The sequence below is a fragment of the Blastomyces dermatitidis genome (assembly GCF_000003525.1).
Source record: "Blastomyces dermatitidis ER-3 genomic scaffold supercont1.3, whole genome shotgun sequence".
NCBI classification, from domain to species: Eukaryota; Fungi; Ascomycota; class Eurotiomycetes; order Onygenales; family Ajellomycetaceae; genus Blastomyces; species Blastomyces dermatitidis.
Window position 1 is genome coordinate 2363480 of NW_025544776.1, and position 22707 is coordinate 2386186.

At 40.6% G+C, this 22707-nt stretch overlaps 4 protein-coding genes across 4 annotated transcripts; 3 read left to right on the forward strand and 1 right to left on the reverse strand.

The window, feature by feature from the left end:
- Window positions 1-3841: 3841 nt before the first annotated feature.
- Window positions 3842-8311, forward strand: BDCG_02949 (CK1/CK1/CK1-G protein kinase). Its single transcript, XM_045418541.1, has 7 exons — window positions 3842-4836; window positions 4960-5255; window positions 5396-5465; window positions 5540-5688; window positions 5747-6152; window positions 6230-6820; window positions 6878-8311. Exons 2-7 carry the CDS (start codon window positions 5130-5132, stop codon window positions 6880-6882), a joined length of 1347 nt encoding a protein of 448 aa, XP_045275082.1. The 5' UTR covers window positions 3842-4836; window positions 4960-5129; the 3' UTR covers window positions 6883-8311.
- Window positions 8312-8660: 349 nt separating this feature from the next.
- BDCG_02950 (uncharacterized protein) lies at window positions 8661-11785 on the forward strand. The gene has a single exon (XM_045418542.1). It carries the CDS (start codon window positions 9628-9630, stop codon window positions 11701-11703), a length of 2076 nt encoding a protein of 691 aa, XP_045275083.1. The 5' UTR covers window positions 8661-9627; the 3' UTR covers window positions 11704-11785.
- Window positions 11786-11888: 103 nt separating this feature from the next.
- Window positions 11889-14500, reverse strand: BDCG_02951 (uncharacterized protein). Its single transcript, XM_045418543.1, has 4 exons — window positions 14187-14500; window positions 13228-14079; window positions 12655-13164; window positions 11889-12486 (listed from the first exon to the last, which is right to left on the reverse strand). The coding sequence occupies exons 3-4, from the start codon at window positions 12735-12737 to the stop codon at window positions 12165-12167; spliced, it is 405 nt and encodes a 134-aa protein (XP_045275084.1). The 5' UTR covers window positions 12738-13164; window positions 13228-14079; window positions 14187-14500; the 3' UTR covers window positions 11889-12164.
- A 509-nt stretch (window positions 14501-15009) lies between these two features.
- Window positions 15010-15684, forward strand: BDCG_16641 (uncharacterized protein). The gene has a single exon (XM_045425847.1). The coding sequence runs from the start codon at window positions 15167-15169 to the stop codon at window positions 15503-15505; it is 339 nt and encodes a 112-aa protein (XP_045280241.1). The 5' UTR covers window positions 15010-15166; the 3' UTR covers window positions 15506-15684.
- Window positions 15685-22707: the final 7023 nt, after the last annotated feature.

The window sequence follows — 22707 nt, forward strand, 5'->3', positions numbered from 1 at the left end:
AAACTCTGGGCTGAAGAGTTGAGTATTTCCTGAAAAAACTACAAATCATTAATGCAAATTCTGCATTTATTGAAGAATACATCACTGATAAGTCTGCTCTCAGAAGGCCTCTCAACTCTGAAAAAGCAATGCAGAGCACAATTTCCAATTTTGTCAGTCAAGAAAACCTCAATTTCAATAGTGTCATCAATGCAAATGCCAACTCTGAGTTCTACTCAGAAAAATCTCACTGAATTCTTCATGAGATCACTCTACTTTTAAAATCTAATTCCCTTGATATCTGCTCTCCTCAAATCCCCAACTTTCCAGCAACAAATGCATATAGAAATGGCAGAAATTGTCAACAATCTCACAGAGTTATGACAATCTCACAGTTGAAGAAGCTCAGTCAAATATTATTCTGATGACTTCACACAATATTCATCAAATAAACCTATTTTTCCTTCTGATTTTATTCAGTATCAGTGTGAGAATCTCAAATGCTTTTGCAAATCAGAGTTGAATGATATATCTCACATTGAAAGAGTGCATTTTGTCAGACATGATCACTGACATTCAGATATGAGACCTCATATAATAGTTCTGAAAGTTCAAGAAGCTGTTCACTATACTTCACAGACTGCACAAAGATTATCATCCTTGAATTCATCATTTAGTCTCTTTGAAATAATCACAATGAAGAATGAGATGAAATATATCTCAATTACTCAAGTTCTTGATCAACTTGACATTCATATAAATACAGCATTTGAATCAGATTCTGATCTGTCAGTATATGAGAGTCAAGGTCAGTATTTTCTTCACTGAGTCATGAGGATTAAAACTGAAGTTGTTGAGATATGATCATATTGCAAATCTTCACTGATTCAGACTGAGTTGGAAATTGCAGCACATGAACAAGATCTTTTGAAAAGCATATTTTATTCTGATATACAAGTTATTTCCCTGTCATATCAATTATTTATTGATGAATTTGATTTATATCAGAACATGTACTGAAGCTTGATGAGTTTTTATTTGATTTCTGCACTGAGCACTGTCAAGTGCTCAAAGTGAAACAATATTTTTATCCTAATCTTTAATCTCCATGATATCAATTTTCCTGACACAGTTGCTGTATTATCACATGACTTATCTACATTGAATTGTGAGAAGGTTATGATGAATATTGATGAAAAAAAGATAAGAGTGATTGCATCTTGCATTGCATTTCTTGAAGATATGCTGCAGCAAAATAGTAATACAGGGATCAAAGAATTAACAGTAAGAAGATTATGCTGAAGCTGCTTTATCAATGACAAGAATCAACTGAATCTGAACTATAATCTATATAATAACAGCTGATTTCACTATCATATACAACATCTTCAGGCTAAACTGAATGATCTGCTGAATCTCACATGCAGAGATCAAATGTGTCAAGAGTAAGAAATAATATCACAGACTGTATCTCTTTTTCAGATATATTCAAGTTTGAATTTGATCTCTTTTTTCCCATCTGATTCATGTCATAGTGAGTTCACTGATATATCAGAGATTTCACACTCATTGCTGATCAGTACTGTCTTATCACTGTATAATCAGCTAGAATACTTTCAAATGTTGTAGATATTTTCTTTTCCTCACAGTTAAAATCATCTGCAGTCACTGATCACTCATCTCAAGAAGTATCAGCTTCAAGAACATGCTCAAGCTTCAATCATTATATCTCTTATCTTGCAGTGTGAGCTCAGAGAGAAATGACTCAGTCTGATAATTAAGTAGATTATTTCTGCAGTATTTTCAGCATCAAATCAATCATCTATTGATCTTATTATTTAGATATATGCAGTCATTGCAAGAAGCAATAGTCTATTGATGTCTCAATCACTGAGAGAAAATGATTCTGAAGTGACTCATCAAATCATACTGAGAGTCTGCTGATAACTATAATTTCTTATTGAAGCAGCAGTCAGAGCAGTGATAACATTTGAGTCATCTCAAGCTGATTCAGTTATTAGTCATCAGTTATTCCCTGCTTCAACTATGAGCACTGTCATCACACATATCAGTGATTATATAAAAAAAGCAAAGCTTATATAATATATGAAGAGATGACTGAATATATATATTAATTTACACTATATTAAGCAGATTAAAGAATATACAGTATTTAATAACTGCAATGTTCTGATAGAAGAGAACAAGTATTGAAACTACAAGAATCTAGTACAGTAAATAAATCATTGAGATGTGAAAAAGACACTGCTTTTGCAGAAGAGCTTTCACTGAACTTTGTAACTAGTATTAAGAGATTTCTTTAACAGCTCTGATATGCATCTGATACAGAAGATTCAAGATTTATATACAGTTTACTCAGCACTGTTCAATAATCTGCTGAGAATGAATGAAGAAGCTGAAGATAAGAATGATAATTCACTGAACTACTCTGTCAGATTAAAGTCAACAAAAGATTATATCACTCTGAAGATTTTTAATCACCTATTATCAAGTAAGATGTCAGAGAAAGTCAGTATATAATTTACAAATCTCTTCAAGCTTGAATTGCTTCATTCATTTCTCAATAAGCTATAAGAATTCTATGACACTGATTGAAATAAGCTCTCAGTTTTGAAATCAGATCACTGTTCAATACTTTTCTATAATAAGTTAACATTCTCAGTTCAGTATATCTATTCAATCAATCAATCAATCAATCAGTTATTGACTTGTTAATATATAAATCAGAGATCATGTTCACTGAATCTCTCTCATGAAAGAGAATATTATTCAATATCAGAAGACAGAGCTTGACTGAATTACAATCATATTTGTTCATGAAATGAGAGAAGTTAAGTAAATTTTCTTTACACTTATTTCTCTACATCATGTCATGCATGATTATCTACTGAATCTGCTGATTTTACAAGAGAATTCTGACAATTACACTATTGTCAGACTGCTGACAGTTCAAAAGACAGCATTGCATGACATTTCAATACAGAATAGTGATGAAAATGATGATCATTTGATGTATGAGTCTCAAGCAACAAGATATTTGCATTGCAATTGAGATGTCTCATTTCTTTAGATAGATAGTTGATCAGATAACTAGCTTAATAGTATATTGATTTCACTGATAGAACAGTATACAGTGCCTCATAATATCTTAGTAGTATTCTGATGATGGCATCTGTCAATTACACAGTTACTGAGTAGTGTCATGATGATGTTAGAAAGTTCTGCACCATCTCAACGCCATCTTAACATTTAATATTCAGCGACGTGTCGCTGAATATAATGGTGGAACATGTGTTACAATCGGCGACACGTGACACGGGTGGAATGGTGGATCCACGGTGTAATCACCGTAAATTAACCCTACGTTCTTCCCCTATGGAGTTCATCGATTTAGATAGCACAGTAGTAGCAAGTCCCCGTGATTCGATGAGGTCGCTGCCAATCAGAAGCTGCCAAGAGGGGAGAATGGAGATGGGGGTAAATAGTAATAAACATAATAATAATGATAAGGTAAAGAGGAAAAACCGGGAACGTCATGGAGATCTGTGTGGGTGGAGAGATGATCGTGGGTATGGATGGATCTATGATATACTCCATATGGAGATTTCTTGACATTTCAGAGTTTGCTACTCTGCTCTCTGGGGTCACTCATATCCAATCGCTGAGTTGTTAGATACAGTCAGTCAAGAACTAAGGGATCTGAGAGTGGTGACGTGATGGATTGATTGTGGGATCCATAGTTCGTAGTTCGCACCTAGGCAGGCTGTTTTCAGGGCAGGAATTAAACAGCAATCTTAAAAAGTCCCGGATGCTGCTTCAAGACATGGCATGACCGGGATAGGATAGGATAGAATACCTAGGTAGGAGGAGTTCTCCCCAATCACTGGCAATCAGTTCCAATGCACTTGGGTGGGCGCTGAGCTGGTGCTGAGGAGAGCAGAGTGCATATGAGGTGTTGTCTCCCCTGCACTGGCACCGCGTCTAGTCCCATCATGACGCCCGTTCAACCTAGAGAGAGACAGAGAGAGGAAATCCCATCCCTGTGGTATTGTGGTTATCATTTACGGAGTAGGAAAATATAAGCTGCTAATCCGTACTATGCTTATACTCCGTAAAATAATAATAGGCATGAAATGGCCGAGACAGCGCTGGACGGTCACGCTGTGTAATCAGGCGTCCTGGGTGGTCACTGAGCCACACGCCAAGAGCAGCGCCAGCCAACCACACGGGTCAACAGGGTGGTATTGATACCGGCTTTCGTCCGCGGTACGAGTATTTACCGCTAGACCCGTTCTGGCCGCTGCAACCCGCTCCCGACTCCCTCCCCCAGCGCTCTTCTTCATCTCTTTTCTTGTCTCCCTCTCCCCGTTTTCCTACCTCCCTCTCTTCCCTCCCTCGTTTTCGAGATTCAACTTCGATTCTCAGCAGAAGTGCGTTCTATCGCCCTTCCTGTGCACCTTGCCTCTCCTTTGTCTCTCTCCTTAATTCGCCCTTCCCATAATCCTGCTGTCGTCCTTGTTCGACCCAGATCCTTCGGCTCTACCTCCCCTCCTTCTTTCCCTCCCGCCGCCAACCACACAACAAGCGGGCATATATCACCAAACAAGGGGCTTATCCGATTTAAGCTTCTGTGCTCTCTTTTATTCCGTCCTACTAGAAGGGTGTTGAGTTTGATCGAGTCGAGGCGCCATCCGCTTTAGGGGCGTGTTGGTCCTGTTACCCAGCCTCGGGAGAGCCCTCCGCTGCTGCTTACAGCTACTACAGCGTACTGCTACTACCACTACTACTGCTACAACTATCACTGCTCCTACGAAGACCTATTATTGACGAGACTGTGTAAGCAATATATGTCCCCTTGAATAATTATAATTCTTCTTATTCTGGGCGTGTGGTTTCCGAAATTTTCTGTCCAATTTCATTTTTTGGCCTAGTAGACTAACGCCTGCTACTGACCCTCAGCACCCATGCCAAGCCCGTCACGGCGGTCTAGCGCCCATTAACGTCCACCTCTCCGCAGCCGCCCTTTCAACAATCCCCAACCCAACCTTTCCCACCGCCATATTGTCTTCACACACAACCCCTTCTCGATTTGTGCCCCAAGGCCCTGTCGGTCGTCACAGCAAGTCGTGATGACCTCTTCGTCAAATGTCGTCGGTGTCCACTACCGTGTGGGCAAAAAAATCGGCGAGGGCTCGTTCGGTGTGATCTTCGAAGGCACCAACCTGCTGAACAGCCAACAGGTTGCTATCAAGTTTGTATGTGAGATTTTTTTTTTTTTTTTTTTTTTTTTTTTTTTTTTTTTTTTTTTTTGATTGAACTATTATCATTATACTCGCCATTGTTTTGTGGGATGCAATATTCAACCGAAGCATGTGCTAATGAATTTTGGTTGCAGGAACCTCGGAAAAGCGATGCTCCACAGCTTCGAGATGAGTATAGAACGTACAAAGTCCTTGTTGGGTGCCGTAAGTGGATCAAAATTGAATACACAGTTTCGGAAATGGCCGTCTTTTACTGATTCTATCTATCACCTGAATAGCTGGCATACCTAATGTCTACTACTTTGGCCAGGAGGGCCTTCACAATATCCTTGTTATCGACCTCCTAGGACCGAGCTTAGAGGATCTCTTCGATCACTGCAATCGAAGGTTTTCGATAAAGACAGTGGTTATGGTGGCCAAACAAATGGTACGTACTGCATTACTTTACCACTGAGGCGTCTACTGACTCTTCCCGTCTCGTTTAGCTTTCAAGGGTGCAGACGATACACGAAAAGAACTTGATCTATAGAGACATAAAACCAGACAACTTCCTCATTGGTAGACCAAATTCCAAAGCGGCAAACGTCATCCACGTTGTTGATTTCGGAATGGCGAAGCAATATAGAGACCCCAAGACCAAGCAACATATTCCTTACCGGGAACGCAAGTCACTCTCGGGTACTGCAAGATACATGAGTATCAACACCCATCTCGGCCGAGAGCAGTCACGACGTGATGATCTTGAAGCCCTAGGCCATGTTTTCATGTACTTCCTAAGGGGTGGTTTGCCGTGGCAGGGCCTAAAAGCCGCTACCAACAAACAAAAATACGAAAAGATTGGCGAGAAGAAACAGACTACCGCAGTGAAAGATCTGTGTGATGGATACCCTGGTACGTAATATATATATACCATCTTAACATTGTGTTCTTTGGTGGGAAGTGGCCAATGCTGACAACAGCTTCAACAGAGGAATTTAATAAATATTTGACCTACGTCCGAAATCTGGGATTCGAAGATACCCCTGATTATGATTACCTGCGCGACCTCTTCACCCAGGCATTGAAGAACACCGGAGAGGTAGAAGACGGCGAGTATGACTGGATGAAATTAAATGGCGGAAGGGGCTGGGAAGCAGCCAAGCAGTATCCTCCCCAACATCACCTCCATGCGACCAACGCTCCAAACACATCAGCCCGTGACCTTCATGGAGTACCAGCGCCTAGGGGCCCACATAGACCAGGTGTAACAGCTGACCGTTTAAACGCCGCGCAACCCCCGCCCCCATCTCCCGCGAAACAGGGAGTGGGGAAAGCGCGCGAGCGGCAAAGCGCCTCCGGCGGGCCGCAAGTCAAACGTCAAAACGGAGTGGCGGGGGGTCTTGAGACAACACCGGCTGCGTCGACTCAGGCTCAATTTCAACACTCCAATGCCCATCTCCCGGGCCGCATTCCCACTCCCGGTACCCATGGCATGAATACTCAGCACTCGACACAAATGCGACCCGCGCAAGACCCGGAACCAACCTTTGTACAGAAGGTCATGAAAGCTTTATGCTGTGGTATGTTTAAACCGTCTACCCTACTTCCTTTTGTGTTTATTATTAACTCGTTCATAGGTTGAAATGCACACACCACATAACATCGACATCCGCTGCCCTCGGGCTCCTCTACCTCAACCTTGCCCGCGGTCTCATTTAATTAATCTCACCCCTTCCATTTCTAGCCGATGGAGTCATTTTAAATGCCATTGGTATTCCACCTGTCTGTATCTACAGCTTTTCTCGGCTCCTGCTGGATTGATTAATTGCATAGCTACGCCCACTTACGACAATGGGCCACGATGGAGTTTTTTCATTTCGTTTGTACTAATTTTTCAATCCTCATTTTTCCTTTTTCCTCTTTTTCCCTTTTAAACTCTGCTACAACCACACTCTTATATTTTCCACGTTAAGCTCTTTGATCGATTGATTTCCGGAGTTTCGTATCAAATATCATTTTTTCTTTCTCTTTTTTGGTTCTTAATATAATTTTTGTCCGCTTTTGCTCTCCTAGCTATCTGACCCTCCTTCGGCTCTCTCAAAATGTCTACCCTCTCCTGTTCCTGCGTGTTTACGGCCCTCCCTTGTCCTAACCACGTACACAATTCCGTCCTCACTAAGCGAACGCGAAATGTCTCCTTTTGTGAAATCCCCCAAAACCGACTTTTTTGCAACCATATTTTTACTTTTTTTTCCTGCTTAATAATAGATCTGTGTTCTTTCTCCCATTTCCATACCACAATCCTGTTTTCCCACCGGTCTTTGGCCGCGGCAATTCGCTCTGCTCTTCTACTGGAGGCGTTATGTTTCATGCTCTGCAACGCGCCAGCATCAACGAACTCTGTCGGGTTTATAGGATGCAGGCATTTTGCTGCTACCTCTACCATCTATACCTATGTGTCGATTATAGGGACCATGGGTAATTGTCAGTTAGACCAAGCCGAATCCAAATCCCCCCTCCCCTTACTGCCAGCTTATCTCGAACGAAGAATAGTTAGTTCATTTGGAGAAGCTCACCAATTACCACCACAACCAAACAAACATCCTTCCCGGTCGTCGATTTTTGCTTAAACACGAGAACACGTTTTCCTTTGTATATATATATGAACGTGAACAATAGGGAGGGGGCCAAAGCTCTGGACTGGCTAGCTGACTTGATGGGTTTCATTTAACATCACCATCATCGTGAAGTGCCGTTGATGGGAATAACTGTTGTGTGGAAGTGGAAATATTATCACTTTCCTTTCCCTTTCCTTTCCTCGTCGGAAGTTTTTCTTTTTGGTTTTTTTCCCCATTGTCTCCTTTATCTCCTATGCTGTTATTCAATTATATTTTCCCCCCTTGTTTCATCTTCCGAGTCTTCTTGTCTCCAATTCCCTCCCGTCTCGCTGTTTCTTTACCTGCCGTTCTTCGTTTGCATTTTTCCCCCATTTCTCCGTTATTATATTATTTGCTTTTAGTTTAGGTGCTATGGTCGAGTTTCCATTTCCATTCCTAGTGTCGGGTTTTTTTTTTTTTTTTTTTTTTTTTTTTTTTTTTTTTTTTTTCTTTTGCCCCCCCCAAGAGAGAGAGAGCTACAGCTGACATGAGGAGTACACATTCACACATTCACACACATCTAAAAAAAGATTTGCTGTGCAGCAAAGAAGAATTGAAAGATGGGAGGAGAAGAACTCTTGAAGAAGTATAGTATAAAGTATAATAGGGTAAAGAAATCTAATTATCATATTAATATTTTCTTTTAGTGACTTGAGTAAATAGGAAATAAAAAATATCTACACATATCATAATCACTTCTTGTTGGTTTAGTTTTTTTATTTCTTCTATTTCTATTTTTTATTATGTTCATCCGCCCCATGGATTTCAATGTGCTATTTATTATTCTACTACTTACCATCTTGGTATCCCAACCAGTCGACCGACCTCTAGGAGGGGAGAGAGGAACTACATTAACTGTCTTCTATTTTTGGTCATTTACATTTTCCTTTACCTTTTTTTTCCCCCTTTCCCCCCCGTTGGCCCACGAATCCCGATATGTTTTTGCCAAGATGGAGAAGGTATGGTGTGCTTGGGCCTGTTTTGGCTCCAAAAGCCACGTCGCGCTAAAAGTCTGATCCTCTCCTTTGTCTCCTTTTTCGAGGGATTTTGCGGCTCTCAGGGGGAGATGAGCACTTGGATGGAAACCTGCCAGCCATGAACAACCCCCCCTCTCTGCCCTCGATGACTTCCATCCTGGCGGGGGAAAAAATGAAAAACAAACACGGAGGTTCTCCAAAAATAACCCTAAGGTTAAAGTTTGGCCGGGCGGGACGGTCCTGACGCTTGAGGCTGAGGGAGCTCCTCTCCTGCAACCAGTTCGGCAAGGCTGGCCTCAACTTTCTCAGCGAAGCACCACAGAGCGCTCTCGGTGTCTCCGCCTTACACCCTTGGCTTGGCCAATTGCTGCACGAGGAATCTTGTCCAGCAGAGGTGTGCTTGCTCAGAGCTGGGGGCCAGAAAAGAAATACGCTAGATAGCGGCGCTTCGTTTCCCCCTCCTTCAGCAGTAGCTTGGGAAGATGACCATGAAAAAGGAGATGGGGGGGTGGGGGCTGCATCGAGCTGCTGGAAGGGGTTGTTTCTAAGTTTTTTTTTTTTTTTTTTTTTTTTTTTTTTAATTTTAATTTTTATATACGGGTCTCTCCCTCACTCCCAGCGTCGGGATGGGAGGTGAATGCGTTCCGCTAACCAAAAAGCCATTCTTATCTCTACCTATGTGTCTGTCAAGTCTAGTCCTGCCTACTCCGTACTCCGTGCTGAGCCTCCGTTTACTGGCCTCGACCAATCTCGATGGCTACAACCATCACGCCAGGATCTAGTTCCCCTGGCGAAACTTCCGAGCCCGTTCACAATCAACGTGGGCCAGGGTGGAAAGACGGCCCCGTTGTTTCGGAGACGGACATACTCCTTGACGCGAGTACCGAACACAAGAACGATAGCAGCGATGGGGTGGGAGAATCTAAAGAGTCTCCGTCTGGGTACCCTCTCCAAAGATACTGGCGAAGGTCTCTCCTGCTAGTGATTGTGCCACTAGGAATCACGGCCTACTTCTGCTTGATAGAGTGGTTTTTAATATCAAAAAATGCGGCATCCAATCGATATGGTCACCGCAATGCTCTCTGGGTCTACTATTCGTGGTTTATTCTCGGTGTCTTTGGCCTGGGTATCTCCAAGTACGGACTGGCTGGCGTTGAGGCTACCATGCTTCAGGACCGGCATTGGCAGGTCAAGGATGCCATGGTCCTTCTCGTGCATAGTGGGCAGTCCTGGTCCGGCTTTTCGGGATGGATGGAATGCTTACAGATGTCAATTCGCCAGAGGAGAAGTGTCGTGCAACGGTTATGGTACCTGCTGAGTTTCATAAGCCTCATGGTGACAATCGCACTGCCAATTTCGGGTCTGAGCATGGAACTGTTTGATGGATTTGTTCGGACAGACAATCCTGCGAAGGTAATTGGGTACACAATGGAGAACTTTGACATCCGGGGCCCAGGCCAGGTATACCGGCGTGGTCGTCCCCTCCTACAAGCCAGCGCTCCTCCAACCCTGCCAGGGGCTGGAGTGATCTACACCCCACGATACCTGGATCGCAGCGAATACTCTTATCTGGAGACTTTGCCTAACACCCTCCCAGTCAACGAATTTGCTCCGGAGCTTTTCCTTGCCCCTCAAGGACAGTATCCAGTTCGTGGAAGTGCGTGGGGGCTCCGATTAGGGTACAATTGCTCTGTGGTAGAGTCTGCGTCTGATTTTGCCCTTGTGGGCAGGAATTCTAGTAGAGTGTTGGCGTATAGTTCAGATACTTTCAATCTGTTATCATACCTGGAGACTGCCACAGCGTGGAACACAACCAGGGAGCACCACGAAGATCCCCAGAATACTAATATTTTCGAATATGCCATGTGGCAGGTACGGTACAAAGCTACCTACGAGGAAAGTGCTCCAATCAATTTCAATAACACGATCACTTCACCAGTTTCGGGATTGGGCAGCCCGTTGGTTAAAGCAGAGAACGGGACCTATCAGTGTAACAATGCTTTCTTTGACGCGAGACCACGCGGATCAAAGAACCCAATAGAACATTTCGACATACATGGTAACAATATTAGCGATGTCATCGAACAAGCCCCCCCAGTCGGCGTCCGATGCAGTTTTTTCTCCGAAGCGGGCACTGCCGTCCTCGATCCGGCTTATTCTTCCTTCCACTCCTTCGTCCCCGTTCCCGCCGTACCCAACAATGGCACAGCAAGTCTTTACAGTTCCAATCCCTTCGGTACCGAAGTGTCGAACCTGCTAGTTACCCTTGTCCCCGATGGCGAGATATACGACCAGCTATTTAAATCCACGAACTCACCTCCACCGGAATCATACTCCAACGACTCTCGCTATACATACTTCCTCCAAGCGCAGAAGATACTGGAGGCTGTCATTCGTGCATTTAGTGTTGAAGCCTTGCAGCTGATGTACGATGGCCTGCAGAATCTTGACGGGGCATACGAGCATGAAACCCTGAAGGCTTCGAAACCGGGCAAGATTCTTGGTCCTAGTACTGTCCCAGCTCTCATCCCCATTGTCCTTTTCTGCATTTGGGCTTTGGGTTGTCTGGTGCTTGGTGTCACATATGGGTTTAGGCGGCGCTGGGCAGAGACACTGGATGGATACAGTTTCTTCCGGTTTGGCGCGGACCGCGTGGAGGATATTCGTGGACGCCCTGACCTCGTCGGTTGTAATAAAGACTTGGATGAAAGTGAGGGGTTGAAGGAAATCCCTGGGCTGATTGGTGATTCGCTCCCCGGCGAGCAGGTGGGACATATTGGGCTGGTTACGAGGAGAAACGTGGCGGATAGGAGCAAGTTATACATGTGATGCTTATTTTTATGTTATGGGAATGGGATGATTTAATGTAACTAATTCGACGAAATAAAATATTAATTATTCTTTTTGTGGATTCAAGATGTTCGCACCTCTTTTGTCTCTTGTAATATACAGCTTCGCTGCTCGGAATGACAGCTACTGCGCTCATAACTCGACGGTGGAAGTAGAGAAGATAATGCAAGGATAACTTCATAAAGTGACGAAATTAATTTACTTTTAGCTCTCGCTTGGCTGATATACATACGTACAGGGATTATTCACTGATAACCGTCCAAAACTTCCCGCGACGATGCGCCCAAGAAGAGTGCTATGAATACTTTCTTCGACCACATTCCTTTCCCCGAATATTAATACATTCATTTCTTTCTTTTTCAAAGAGCGAAGGTCAAGCACCCCTTTCTTCCTTTCGGAATAACTACATCCAACCCAATCAGACCCACAATCACCTACCTCTACAACTCCGCGACGCTGATATCAACAAAGCCAACAGGCCGATTCGCGCTGACGGCAGGGACCCCGACCATATAGTGCCTATCGACGTCCGAGGCACTGATATAATTGCTACCGCCGCCAAAGGGGCTGGACCAATTGATGGTGCAGATTTTCTGCAGGGTGTCTTTATCGATCAGGTCGACGGAACCCTGCGTGCCGGCTGGCGCACCTTGTCTGCCGCAGCTGTATATATCGCCCGAGCCGGACTCGGGGATCACGATCTCGTCGACTTGGTCGGGCGTGATTTCTTCGTCCTTGTTGTCGTTGGTGTAGAATTTCCCGCTGTATGGTGCGAGAAGGGGGAAATGGGGAAGAGCCATTGAGTTAGCTCGGTTCGACGCATATCTTGCTCCCTCTAGCTTCCTCTGGGGAGGGGGTTCTATATATATATACGGCTTTTCCCTTCAAGCGATTGTATTGTGCTGCAAGGAAATGTAGGATATTACATACTGCAACAGCTGAGAATTCTGAACTGCGAGTGGCCCTTCAAGACCGTTTGTTAAATGCAAGTTAATCCAGTTGGCATACCCCATTGTGGCGAGGAGTTTTGAAATATATGAATGAAATTAAGTGTGTTTTTTCCTATTAGATACAGTGTCTGGGTGTAGTTATGAATGAGGAGACTCGTGCAAAAGCCTGCCGGAGTGCTTGATGTCGAAGCTGTTGTAATGGAATATTGGCCTTGTCCTTACTGATCCTCAAAAAGAAGCCAAATAAGAAACATCATTATTACTTTGAAATTTCATCAAGCTTTCAGCATAAAGGGAGTAGATAGCTTCTGAGTTTCCGCAACAATCCGTGGAATAACTACCTAATGTAGCTTGGCTAGATAAACCTAAACAGGTAGATACCTACCCAGGTATCCAGACCATTCGAACAAAAGCTTGAATGCCCGTTCGGCCATGAGGCGATAGTCAATCGAACAACGGGTGTGGAATAGATGCGGAGGGGCGCCGAAACCTATATATAGTAGTCAGAAAAAAGATAGCCAACTTCGGCAATGGCGAAATATGGAATTCCAACGTTTAAAATCTTAATGATTCCATTCATTCATTCCACGCAAAACGATTTGGAGGAATAACAGACGGGTTCAAGCCCGCATCACACGGCTTATCAAAAAAAGTTTTTCTGCGAGGGACGTTTTGCAATCAGTAAGCTTGCTGAACTGAAGGTACTATGCAGGATCTAATCTGAACGTCTCAAAGGACAACAGAAACGAAGCCAGAGTGACTTGCTGGAACAAACCTCGCACTCTTGCATATTACTGAGCTTCCTAGGTATATGTTGCATGCATTCTTTCTTATATTAGCTAGAAATAGGCAACATGAGCTCCAGGCGGGTTCAAACCATCGACTGACCAAAACCACAGGAAGTGCTATCAGATATCAGCTGAGCGAGCAGCACGCAATTGCAGGAGCAGGATTGCAACTCTGCAGTACACACAAAAATCCCACCGTAGCGGCCAAAGTTCGATGTTTATAAGGTTTTATTTCTGCCTTATATATTCCGCGGAGGTCCACCGACCCATCGTTATGTTTGATGGAGCAAATTCCTGTTCCTATCTGTCTCCTGTAGTTACGGTCTAGAGCACTAGAACATCCTCTCCCAACGCTCCCTGATGCGCAAAGAGTTTCCGCAGCTGTGGCTGTGGTTTTGCGATTGATGGGAACACTGAGCTATAGCCGTTGGGCTTCATGCCTATCCTTCCGGCCTCTAAAGGATAGTAGCAAGCGGATGGGGGTTCCGCCTCAAGGAAGGGATGAGGGCCTCTGTGTCTTGCTATCAAGCGTCATGTACTCGCCTCCTGGCACACTGATGAGGATTGAATATTCTCCTAATATCCCGTTCCTTTGGTGGCGTATGTCAATTCAAATGCTTTACAACTGTTAGCTTCATCACAGGTGTTTAAGCATACACAGCCCGTCGAAAGACTGAGCAAAAGGCGTGCCCGAATAGGGGGTAGGAAAGGGTAGACCACGCACTTGGGCATCAACTACTCTCCCACAACGGGCGGAGTCGTTGTCAATACTATATATATATATACCTGTGCGTGAAGTGTCAGGGCGACTATCAATCTGATATCCAGGTGGTCCACAGGAAAGTTGTTATGTTGGAGACGAACTTTGAGGTTGCATCGTTGCTCTTCGAAGCCAAACGGGCTTTTCCAGCAGCTGAGGAGTTTTTAGGAGAGCTGTGGCAACCTCTCTTGGCTCGTGGACTGCAGCGAGGACTTCAAAAGTAGGAAACAACTCATGCTGGCCAAGCTGTATTGTTAGATTAAATATCTCATCCTTCGTCTCATCACTAATTATAATTAGTCCCCACGGATGGTAAGTTTATCCAACCTATCAGCGCGGGGCGTCTCCACCTGACGTTTAAGCATATTTTAACCACTCAAAGTGTTCAGGGCATAGGCTGGAAAAAAGCAATGAACAGGAATCACCTCAAGTTAGAGACGAACTCGCAGTTTTTATAAATTGAGTCGAGTGTGATAGTTATTACTAAATCGGAGAGAGCTTTCGCCTGCCCTAGCACACAGGCTTATCATATATTGACTTCATTTCGGCCTGAAGTTGAACTGACAGATATTGTGAAAGACTATCCAAGACCTTTCGCGCCACTAATTTACGCTGCTTGGTGCGTTCTGATTGATGCTGATGAAGCCTCATATGAAACAATGTTTGTTGCTAGTAGGTGCAAGATTCACAAGATCCATCTTTCGGCTGCTTTTGCGTCTTCTCCCGATGATGGGTCTAATGTTGGGTATTTGACAGAGGTACGACAATGTACTTATCCTATAGGCATCCTACAGGATAATGGAATTGGGGTAGTAGAGCACACATTGGGGACAGACATAACGAAGCATCCCAAATCAATGGATGGGGGAAAGAAATGTTTGCTGTGAACGTAGGAAGGCCTCTGCCATTTCTTCCTGAAAAGGGTTTGATGAGCTTGATTGTACATGTACATGGACATGTACATGATGAGACACCAGTCAGTTCCTCATACTGAAGAACTTCATCGAACTATTCTGCACTCAATACATGTTTTCCAAGAGCCATTGAAGTTTATACTGCCTATATTCTCACGATATAATGTGTCATTGGGATTCTGCCAGGTATCGGAGGTTCTATATATGCCTCATATTAGGATTTCAGGTTCCCTCGGATGCATCGGACGCCTATCCAGGATACGGCAGAAGGTGGTTATCATTGTGATGGAAACTTCAATGGGTAACATTGTTCCAGGAGATATGAAGGGATTAAGATATGACTTCTGCTATGAGTTCATCAACCTTTGAGGTTACTCTGCTTTAATAAGCTAATATAAATGGTAATGCATAATGTGATAATTCTCATGCACATTCTCTGTGAGCTATAAACTAGAATGGTATTTATTAGTTAAGTGAATATTGAAAGAATACATTTATGTGATGGATATATACATCAGTTAGTTTCCTGTTAACATGACAGTGACAAAGGCAGAAGTGGTTGCTCTCAATGACATGAGTGCAAAATGATTGATTTCAAAAATATGACTATATTTCATTAGCACTTCAATTTCTTCTCTGAGTGAAACAATGACTTGCATGCCTTCAACATCAGGGATGCCTTCTAACAGTGCCTGCTACCCTGATGAGGAGACAATATAATCTTATACTCATGCTCATGTCTTCATGGATCAAAAGTCAAACCTGTGCCTGTTAGTGCTCTAAGCTGACTCTGTGCAAAGTTTTTCCTTGCAGAGCAAGCAAATAGCTTGCTAACAAAGATAGATAGACATATAGATTCACATACATCACATCACTCAAGAGTACCATGATCATACCTGCACAGGCCTGTATATAACTCAAGCAGCATTCATGGCATCTCTCTCTCTCTCTCTCTCTCTCTCTCTCTCTTTCTGTCTCTCTCAATAAAATTTGCCGCCACCTCTTTTAGTAAGAGATATAATCAAATATCCCGATTCTTGTTCCCGGTTCCATGTTTTTGATTCTCATGTCAGTGATGAGGAGACATGAATGAAAACCAAATTGAAAGGGAAAATGCCCCCTCTCTTTGAATTTGTAAGTTCAACACCAGCAGAATCCCTGACAAATAGGGAAATAATGAACAAAAGGTTCCCGGTATCGGTGCGCCTATTTCCCCATCCACCCTTCCCCAAAGGCAACAAAGCCACAATCCAAGGGCGGGAAAGGATCGCGGCAAGCAAAAGTGCCTCCGTAGATGGACATGTATGTACATGTATGTATGTACATAGACCGAGAACCCCGTTTGTCCGGACACGCATATAAATGTACATGTATGTACATGTACCTTCACCTCAACACGTGCCTGACAGAAATCCACCAAGACCATGTGAACCTTTTGATTTCAACAAGATGAAATTAATTCATTCTTCGACCTTATCAACATCGCGGCTCTGCAGCCATTGCACTAGAGGCACAAAAAAAGCTGTGCCAATTTGCCTCCCCTCCCTGCTTAGTTGTTCATCTTACAGAGAACTGTACTCTGTACTGTGAGAGAACCCAATCAAAGCACTGTCTCTTGCACATAGGCTTTTCCCATAGTAATCTGGGCAAAGGACAACTTCCACCTTTCAGGGTTGAACCGGCTCATTTTATTCCCCTCTGATGACATGAGTCATGAAGAAGCCTGTGCTGTGCTGTTCTGTATTTGCAGCTGGATGGAGATATGAAGCTGGCATCAAAGTTTTGTGAAAGTTTTTTCATTTTTGAGTCGGCTGTTTTTTACTCCTCCTGAACTGTTCTTGGGGGGCGGGATTCCTTTGTATTAGTTATGCATGTCTAATCAATATCAACTGGGCCCGGAAGAAGAGCGAGATAGTAGAATTTGCACAGAGTGGGTGAACGGGGATGAGGGCAAACTTTTCGACAAAAAGAAAAAAAAAATAATAATAAAAATAAAAATCAAAATAACCATAAAAACCTTGAAGGAAACAGGAAAGAAAAGAAGAGACTTTTTTTTCTTTTTTTCTTTCCATATTTTCCCCATTCCTCTTCTGCTCAAATCATCAACTTATTCATTCTCGCCATAGCTGATATCAGTGACAAGGAAATGTGCCACCTGGGAAAAACAGAAAAAAAAAAGCAAAATACAAAGTTAAAATATTGAAATACAGTGAACGGCAATTGATATGATTTAGAAAGAGCCTGACAGACGGGTGTTTACAGACTTGTTCTAATAATCTTCGCATGTTTGATCTCCATTCATTCTAGCACGTATTTCTTCGGAGACTTCAACTCCAAGCGTGTCACGATCCTTCCAGAAGGGTTCTAGAAACACGGGGCGTGAGTGGAAAGTCTCACAACAGGGGAACCTTGGTGGAAGTTACATCAGCCTTGGGGAGTGTGTAATTATTTGTGTTCTGGAAGAAAGCGTTGGTTGATGATGACTTATTGTTGTATCATATTTTCTTTATAATTTTATTTTTTGTTTTCATTTTGACTGGGTTCTGGAATACATTGCGTGGTTAGAGTTGCAAGTTACATTTTTATCTCAACAGATTGAGAACTGGGAGAAGGGAAACATTGAACGGTAGTTTAATGAACTAGCACAGAAGCTAGATGGGAAGAGCTTCTGGAATATCTAGCAGTATGTATCGTACGTATGGTGTGTATGTATCTGTATCGTGTACGGTATTTCATAATAAGAGTGACATGTATGGAAGGATGTAACCACACTGTATCATATCTGTATGCATGTATGCGCTTGACAGCAATCTATCTCATCTCATAGGGGAGTGATATGGCGATTCCAAGGAATATTCATATATCAGTCGCGGAAAAGAGTGAGTAGAGAGAACCATTTGGAATACTGTCTACTCTCATATTTATATGTTATTGCAAATAGAAGCGCATATTTACGCTTGACAGTATTAGCAACATAGTACAACTCATACAAGGCTGTGACCACTGAGATGATGCATGTAGGAAATCTATGTCTCATCTCAGTTGATTCAGAGTGAGTATTATTCTTCTCATGTTGCTGAGTCTGCCTGCATGCTTTCTAAGACAAGCTTTAGAAATATTTGAGAGAAATGAGAGTTTTCATTTTCTCATTTCTTTACTCCATACTTTCTTCTTGTGGCGGGCTGCGCCCGATAAATCATATAGACTATTTACACTCCATAGATTCCTGCCGAAAGCTCCGATTCTCGGTCATTCTCAATCACCGATTCTCAGCTGAAAAACCCACAGAATTCCTATTCTTCCGCCCCGAAGCTTCACTGTATACACATATAAATATTCACACTGATCACTGATTCCTGCACTTTCTCTTTTTTTTTTCTTCTCTAATGTTTTTCACTTTTGTTATATAAGATCTATATATTATACTGATCTATTCAGTGTAGACCTCTTATACTTGGAAAATATTCATCATCTTCTTATTAGAAATGATTACTCACTGTGGCGGGCTGCGCCCGATCATCATATAGACTATTCCTTTACACTCCATAGATTCCGCTGAAAGCTCCGATTCTCGGTCATTCTCAATCACCGATTCTCAGCTGAAAAACCCACAGAATTCCTATTCTTCCGCTCCAAAGCTCCACCGCGTACACACTGTGTACACATATAAATATTCATCTCAATTGCTGATTCTCATATCTTCTCTTTCTTTTTCTTCTTTAACATTTTTTACTTTGTTATATAAGACCTATATATTATACTGATCTATTCAGTGTAGGTCTCTTACACTTGAAAAACATTCATTATCTTCTTATTAGAAATGATTATTTATCAGAAAGATATTCAAACATGTAATAATATATAAGAAAGAGAAACAATCAGTTAAAGCAGACACTGAGTTCTCAGATAGAAGCTTACTCATTAGTTACTCTGACTATGTAATAAAATCTTATAAGAGAATATTAGTAAAAGATCTGAGAGTTCTAACATCTCAGATATATGAGATATTCATATGATTATACTTCTTCAGATTTCACAGATATTATATATTTAATAAATGATATAATCATGTCTAACAATAATATAAGAGAACTCTTAAATATAAATATAAAAGTAATATCACAGTGACTCTGAGTAATGTTAAAATTATAACAGTAACAGATAGCTGATATATATATAACTAGACTGGCCGCCGGGACCATGAATTTCACATTTGGTCCCATTTGGTCTGGTCCCATACATTTCTTGGCGTGAATCCCGCTGGGACTGGCTATTAAAAAAACAGGTAAAGTGACTATATATCAGATCTTAAAATGAAACCATGACTTGAAAAAAATGAGAAAGTGGTCCCATTTGGTCCCATTTAGTCCCATTCTTAGCATAAAGTTACTATTTTTAGACATTTTAAGGTTTTTTTTAGACTATTTTTAATTTTTTAAAAAGTAACACTTTTTGGTAACGCTCAAATGAGATTTAAAGTCATTTAAAGCAATAAAAATAATTTAAATTGAGAAGTGGAAATCATGGTCCCATTTGGAAAATGTGACAAGAGTAGACAGTAAGTCCCACTGAGACAGTATGGGACTACTATCTAATGTTAAAACCGTGTAATGGGATCAGTCGAATTGGTAATGAGACTATCAAAAAATCTGGTCCTGGTCCCAGACACAGTCACACGGTCAGTCTATATATAACTTAACAACTTCAATATGAGAAAATTCAATAATTAACTTAATAGAGAACTCATGCAACTTCAGCATCTACAGAATTGAATATAAAAGCACTGAAAAGAATGCTTAGATACTCTTATATATTTCAATACTTTTAATCTCACTCTCTACTCATTATGAAGAATGAAAATGCTTATAAAACTGAGTATAGATGAAGATATCATCAGTTCATTAATTAATCAAGATTAATATATTAATGAATAATTGAAGAATTATATGAAACAGAAGTTTCATTCATGCATAAAAGTATATGAATCAGTATTGTGAATATCTGACAATATCATTAAATATCTTAATATTCTGTTTCAAGACACTGCCATATAACAGAAAGTATTAGATTAATTATAGAGTGTCTGACAGAGAAACACTTCTCTTATAACATTCATTTCTGACTTTGACACTCAGATCTTAGAAGCAGATAATCAATCTTATGAGTTATAAAAACAATCTCAGCGCTTCACCACGAACTCGCTCAATTTTTCAAATAAAAACCCGCTGATAGATTCATTGAAAAGCTCTCAATCATACAAGCATTTTAACCCCATCGCCAACCGCATACCCAGTGTGATGGTGAAGTTATTCAGTTAAACATGAACCAGACATTGTTTAAAACTTCTGTGTGGGATTATTCTCTGTTCACTTCTATCACACTACAACTCTGGGCCAAATTGCCATACAAATTATAAGGTGAAGAGACCTAGTCATATACATCAATCTTCTTGATTTTGAAAGATTCTCAATCTGTAATTATGAAGATATCTGAGAAGCAACTTCTATGAAAACTCTGTCTATCTTTGATGTTTTAAAACATCAATACTAAGTCTCACTCACATACGTCACATTGTCTTATCTATCATATCAGTTATATTGAATGAATTGAGAAATCAGTTCAAGTATTTGAGAATAGATATGATCAGAATTCAGAGTGTATATAAGAAATCCCGCTTCTCATGGATTCTTTACTTCTATTTCTATCTCTTGTGTAATCAATAGGGCTAGCGGCCCTTGGCTATACACAACTATATAGACTGAAGTTTGCAAATACTATTTATAACTCAGCTTAAATGCTATTATATATTTAACTTCTACATTTTATCTTTCTACTGTGAATACTTCTAGTAGTTAACAGTATATATTACATCAAGCTGTAAACACCTGAATAATTATCTGTAAGCACTTATTCTTACATTTCAAGCTCAGTCAGTCAGCAATCACTTATTATAACTGAAAGAACTAGAAACTTATATACTTCAATTCCTGCAAATTCTACTGCAGACACTCAGAAGCAGTCATCTGAATCATGAATAATCTTTATAAAAGAAGTCTCAGAGAACTTACTAATTACTTATAAAACATTATTCTCTATATCTATAATAGAGAAACTCTCTAAACTTATAAATAAATCAATCTCAGTGAAGAACATTCTTGAGTATCTCTCTGAGAATTAAGCTATTTTTCTATAAGAAATACTTACTGTTTATAAATACTCTTAAACTAAGTCTCTAGACATAATCTTCAGAGATATTTATAAACTGAAAAGAAACTTTCTTAAGCTGTAATCACTTAAGATTACTTATTAAATTACAATCTATAAAAGCTTTTGCAAGTTTGTATTTAAAATTGACTTATAAGTCTGACTATGTAATATGAAAGATGAAGAAGCTATTATCTATATAATAACAGATCTCTATTACACTGAAGTTAAAAACTGACTGAATTATTTAAAGAATAATTATAAGAGATCTCACTAATCTGTTCTTAAGATCTATTTAAAGAATAAGTTAAGAAACTTTATAAGCTGAATAGAGAACATCTGAGTTATAATTATTAATATTAGAAAAAGAGATAAGAAATCTGATAAAGACTACTTATAATACTTTATAAAATTATAATATAAATTAAGATCTGTGAAAACAGAGTTCTGAAACAAGATTTAAATAATAATATTTATAAAGAAGCTGAATAAAGACATGCAGAATAAGCTTATTAAGTAAAACTTTAAGTTCTTGACTCTAAAGAAACTGATAACTCTTATTCACTGCTTATAGATCACTGTGAGAGTCACAGATCTGCAGAGAGTGAATCATTAACTAACTCTGTAAGAACTAGAATAACAGAGAACAGATTTGTCAGAAAAAGATAATAAGATATAAAGAGATTTATATCTAACTACTGAGTAGAGAGAGAGAGCTTTATAAGCTTTTATAAACAGAGTGTATAATAGAGAGACTAAGAAAAAGAGACTCTGCTTCATCTATTCTAAATCAGAATATCTCTGTGCAAACTGTTCAAATAAATCAAAATAGAAATTTAAGAAGTTATGAACAGAGTTAGTAACAGTCTTCTTAAGAGTCTTGAAGCTGATATCTGAATCTGCTACTTCTCTGATAAAAATGCTTATTTATAAGAAGAGATCATATCATGATACTGCTGCTCTGTAAGTATGAAAAGTATTAATGAACTTAGAATCTCAGATCACTGTAGTGTCTCTAAAGCTCATGAAGTAAATAAGTTAAAAGATGAAAACTAGAAACCTGCTCTTATAACAAGCAGAGTGCAAGAACTCAGATCTGAAAGCTGAGAAACTTATAAGAGTTATCTTTGAATTATAAGATTTCTCTGAAATCTGAAGAAGATTTATAGAAACTATAATTATCACAGATATCACAGATAATATGTACTTAAGACTTATATAACTTCAAAGACACAATCTGCACATAGCTGTTTATAAGTCAGATTTATACTTTCAATCAGTGTTGACAGACTTACTTACAGAGATAGAAACAGTTGATACTATAGAGTTAATTAGAGAAGATAAGCTCATCTATATAATAACTTTAT